At 51.7% G+C, this 5,153-nt stretch overlaps 1 protein-coding gene across 1 annotated transcript in view; it reads right to left on the reverse strand.

The window, feature by feature from the left end:
* Window positions 1-1,003: 1,003 nt before the first annotated feature.
* The window catches only part of FAM171B (family with sequence similarity 171, member B), a 25,466-nt gene continuing 21,316 nt past the window's right edge, over window positions 1,004-5,153 (reverse strand). The window contains exon 9 of the mRNA XM_014539618.1: window positions 1,004-1,061. Within this exon, the coding sequence (XP_014395104.1) occupies window positions 1,004-1,061 (58 nt within the window). The remainder of the gene's footprint in view (window positions 1,062-5,153) is intronic.

Here is a 5,153-nt window from a genome sequence, read left to right on the forward strand (position 1 = left end):
TCTGATAAACTCACTCAAACACCCAACTCCGCCCAACTCCCTTTCCTGTGGCTCTTACCAGTCAGTCTCCTCCGTGCTGCTTTGGAGGCGAGAACGTGATGGCCAGCAGCTGAAGTCACCTGCCTGGCGGCTGAGTCTCCGATTGTGATGAGTGAGATGCCCTCTCCCCCGCCCATTCCCTGTGGGTTGGCTCCTGCAGGACTCCGCCCAGCCAGCTGCCGGCGTGGCTCAGTGGTTGAGTGTTGACCTATGAACCAGGAGGTCAGGGTTCAATTCCCAGGCAGGGCACAGGCCCCGGTGCAGGCTCCATCCCCAGTAGGGGGCGTGCAGGAGGCAGCCGATCCATGGTTCTCTCTCATCATGGATGTTTCTCTCCCTCCCTTTCCCTTCCTCTCTGAGATATATATATATACTAGAGGCCCTCCTGTGCATGAAATTCGTGCACAGGAGGGGGGTGTCCCTCAACCGGCCTGCACCCTCTCCAATCTGGATGTCCAACTGCCAGTTTAGGCCCGATCCCGCACTGCCCTCCCCTGCAGGCCTGGTCGCCCCCAACTCCCCTCCCGTGCTGGCCATCTAGTGGCAGCCATCTTGTGACAATGTCATGCGAGGGCATTGTGCTATGCCACCTAGGCTTTTATTACATAGGAGATATATATATATAAATTTTTTTTTAAAGACTCCATGGAGGCCAGGCCCTGAGCCAGGGCAGCTCACCCTGGCTTGTATGGGACAGGGATCCAGATGGAAGTGCCCACGTCAGTGCCAGGGTTGGGTGTCATAATGGCCACCGTGTGGCTGAGTGGATTCAGAGCCCAATTCCCGTCTGAACTGACCAAATAACATGGTATTTCCAGTCCCACGTTCATCCGTTATACAAACTGCCCAAAAGGTGGCACCGGGTAAGGGTTCTAAAGAGATTCTGAAGCCCCAGGTGCAAAGGGCCTGGACCTAAGTGCATCTAATTGAGTGAATGCACGGCCCTCGAAGGAGAGCTGGCGCTCTAAGTGCGAACAGCCGTGGGTGAGACGCCGTCTTCGGTGTAAAGTCCAGAGAACTTCCTGAAGGTGGGAAGGAGGTGGTGTATCCTCGTCTCGCTTGGGTATTTCGGGGATCGAAATTTATTTCACATTCTATCCATTATCTTAAGAAGTCTTCCCATTGGAGGAACACTAGTATGTCTATCTTATGTGAACTTTGGAGAACACGACAAGCAAAGAGAGAGATCAAGTTCGTCCTATCAACAAGGGGCAATCAGAGGTCTGATGCTGCTTTTACTGTAGGGAGCAGAATAAATTAAAAATTAATACTTGCGTTCTTCCTGGATTAAATGACAACGTAGAGAGGAATATGCCATCGTTTGCCCAAAGTAAACAACGCATCGAGCACATTTTCAGGTTTATCTCGTTATCTTTAATGAACTGTGTGTGACATTTACAAATCTTCAGGTGTCCAGTTTTCCGCAGTGAATACAGTAGTAACGGCCGTACGTACACCCTGGGATGGGGCCGCCTCTGACGAGAGAATACAAAAGCCAGAAACACGTGGAATCAGAGGGCGAGCTGTCAGCGCTCGGTCTGCGCTGGGCATTCACAGTCAGATTCTCTACAAAGACAGCAAGTGCACGGGCCAGTGTGTGACTCGTCCCCTAAAAAGGCAGGCGTGACTCTGGGCGTCACCCTCGGGGGAGTTTTGAGGGGTATTGGTTACCCATGGGTCCCTAAAACAGTCAGGTGCGTCGATCCCAGAGGACTCAGACCCGGGAAGTGACCTGAAGATGACTGCCAGGGCGGAGAAGTGCTCCGACTCCTCCACACGCGTGCCCTGCTCGGTGTGCTGTGAATTACAAAAGGGGGTGATCCAGACACAACTGCCTAAACGTCGTAAAAATGGGCTTTATAAAGTCTCAAGGTCCTACTATGCATTCAAAAATACACGTCGCTGTGCTTTCGTACACGAACCCATCGGGGAATCGAGGGAGACGTTCGCTTTTCAGATATATGCAAAGTATGTACAAAGGATCCACAAATGCGAACCATTTGTGACCAAAATTCTCTAGGTTTACATTTGCAAAAGCCCGGGTTGGTTTCCATCTAGCATCGTAAGAAAGGGGTACGCGGTGCAGGCTCATCATCACGGGGGGAAGGAGAAGTCGATGGCTTCGTCTTCTGCACAGGAAATGCGTGAGCCACTCGCCAAGGGGAAGATGCACATGGTTAACCCTTGGGAAAGGGAACGGCTTGTGCTTCCCAGGGGAGGACAGAACGTGCGGCGCATAAAAAAATAGGGTTTATTCTGAAACCAAACAATGCATTTCTGGAAAAGCCCTTGGGGACACCTCTTCTCGTTCCCTTCACACGAGAGTGAGTGAGTGCACATCTGAACGGTACGCCCTTCTAGCCACGGATAGCCCCTCCCTGAGCCGAGAGAGGAAACATCTCTACTTAGACGCGGGAGACACATACGTTTAAGATATGGATGAAGTAAAACTTTCCACTCGATGGTTTCTCACTCCAAGATAAACTACTGATACGAACTGCATTCAAACAAGAATCCACAAAAGAAAGAGAGACGCTCCGTGCATGCCGATGGCACCATCCCCACGTGAAGGAACAGGTCCGTGTTCTTAGTGAAAACTGCACGTCTGCTGGGGCTGGGGCTGGGCTGGCCGAGAGAGCGAGGATGCACCTTGAAGGAAAATGGGGTCCCCCTGACACAGCCCGTCTCCTCTAGGCACTTCCACAGCCAGAGTCCCGGCCGCGCCCCCAGTTCCTCGGTGCGGCTCCTACCGTGTCTCTCTCTCGGTGTAAGACCCGTGAGAAGCCTCCTCCGATGGGGGCCTCTTCACTACCCCACACACAACTGTGTGTCAGCCTGGGATCCCCAAACACTTCTCCCCTAGGGGCTGGGAGACAGGGTCACTGTGCCCCTGGGCTAGAGGCCTCAGCAGGGAATAGGGGGGGGGGCAGCTAGATGCCTCAGCAGGGGGTACAGGGGGGCAGCTAGATGCCTCAGCAGGGGGTACGGGGGGCCAGCTAGATGCCTCAGCAGGGAATGGGGGGGCCAGCTGGATGCCTCAGCAGGGGGTACAGGGGGCTGCTAGATGCCTCAGCAGGGGGTACCGGCACTGGCTGAAGTCCCCTCTTGGAAAGTGATCCCTTTCATGGCGTATCCACTTATGCTCTAAGCGAAGGTGGCTCCTTTTGGTTCTTTCAATCTATGTGCCTTGGGTCTCTCTGTTGCTCTCATGTTGATCAGCAGGATGAGAAATGAAGCCATTTTCCCTCCATTTTTCCCCCAAGGAAAAGAGGGATCTGCTTCAGGCACTGGCCTTCGTGGAAATTTTAAGAAAAATGGGATGCGTTGATTTTAATTAAGAAGGGATTTATTTTGGGATCTAGGACTGATAACTTGGAGCAGAAAACATCATTATAAACAGCTGCATGTGTTCACATGGAATTCTTCGCTATGATGAAATGAAGTGGACAGGGACATATGACTTCCAAAACTGGGGGTGCGGATGGGGGTGCTGCTAAGGCTCCAAGCGTTTTATGAAAAAACTTACTTTTCCCATTAAATTGAAACTGTTTTTTTCAAACATCTCTTATGAATATTAACAGAAAAAAATCTATACACACACCTACTATCCCAAAGGTATTTTTGGGTCTCAGGGAAATGACATTTTTTAGCTCACAACATTTAAGAAAAAAGTTGCAATGCTATTTCCTTTAGTTCCACACACTCTGTTAATGTTTTAATGTTCATAAGAAACATTTTTGATTTATTGATCTTTTAAAAAAATCAAGTTTAATAGCATTTTAGTGACAGAATTTTTGTTAATAAAAGACGTATCTTAGAATTGATTTTCGCTTCCATGTATCAGAGTTGAAACTAAAGGTACGCTTGGTGAGTTTCTCTCTCTCTCTCTCTAGATTGGTGTAAAGTTTTCCTGGACAGCTAAGCTCATTTCACTTTTGAGGGAAGGAAAAATAAATTTTAAAATAAAAATTTAGCATCAGAGCATCCATTTCTCAGATTTCTAAATAACAAATATCACCTTACCGTCTGTTCTGGAGTTGCCCTCTCTAGCAACAAAGTCGCTTCTTGCCCATCTTATGTGAATATGGGATTCCCTTTGGGGTCGATACAATACACATGCTGTTTGCAGCAACAACGAAAGGTTGAGTGGCTTCAAACTCTAGAAGGACATCAGCCCAGAACACTGGTCCGGTGTGTCCAGGGCAGGCGGTGGGAACAGAGCGGCCATATGTCACCTGAGGAGCGGTTTCATCCCCACGGCTTCACAGGGTGTCCTCAGAGCAGAGCAACCCTTTCTCATGGAGGCAGCTTTGGGGTGCACACCCCACAGCGGCCTTAAGGGAGTCGGGGAGAGGGGGCTGCCGGGGCCACACTCCCAGACAACGAACTCCGGGAGCTGTTCTACATTGTGAGCACTTGGGTGCCGAGAGTGGGCCAGAAGCCGGCCTGGGCGCCTCCCTCCCTCGCGGCCAAGCTCCCATTTCACTCTTCACTCCGCTCGGGGCCTCTGGACCGGTCGGTCTCACTCCTCAGGCTCATATTGGACCGGCCGCTGGCTCAGCAGCTGAGCGTGGACCTAGGAACCAGGAGGTCAGGGTAGTATTCCCATCAGAGCACAGGACCGGGTTGTGGTTCCAGCCCCAGTGGGAGGCGTGCAGGAGGCAGCCGATGCAGGATGCTCTCTCATCACTGATGTTTCTCTCTCTCCCTCTCCCTGCCTCTCTGACATCAATAAACAATACATTAGCCCTGGCCGGTGTGGCTCAGTGGATAGAGCGTCAGCCTGTGGACTAAAAGGTCCGGGTTCAATTCCGGTCAAGGGCACAGGCCCAGGTTTCGGCTCCAGCCCCAGTGGGGGGCGTGCAGGAGGCAGCCGGTCCGCGATGCTCTCTCCTCATTGATGTTTCTCTCCCTCTCCCTTCCTCTCTGAAATCGATAAAAACATATTTAAAAATAAGTTCCTCCTGCAATTTACACCGACACGTGCATGGACAGCAGGGAGAGGGGGCCCTCCAGCCGGGCGGGGTGGGGCTAGTTGGTGGGGAGCAGCGGGCGCCCCTCCCGCTTCCTCCAGATGCTGGCCTTGCTGTCCCTCTTGGGGAGGGGGGGGCGCC

Source organism: Myotis brandtii, unplaced genomic scaffold (assembly GCF_000412655.1).
Source record: "Myotis brandtii unplaced genomic scaffold, ASM41265v1 scaffold221, whole genome shotgun sequence".
NCBI classification, from domain to species: domain Eukaryota; kingdom Metazoa; phylum Chordata; class Mammalia; order Chiroptera; family Vespertilionidae; genus Myotis; species Myotis brandtii.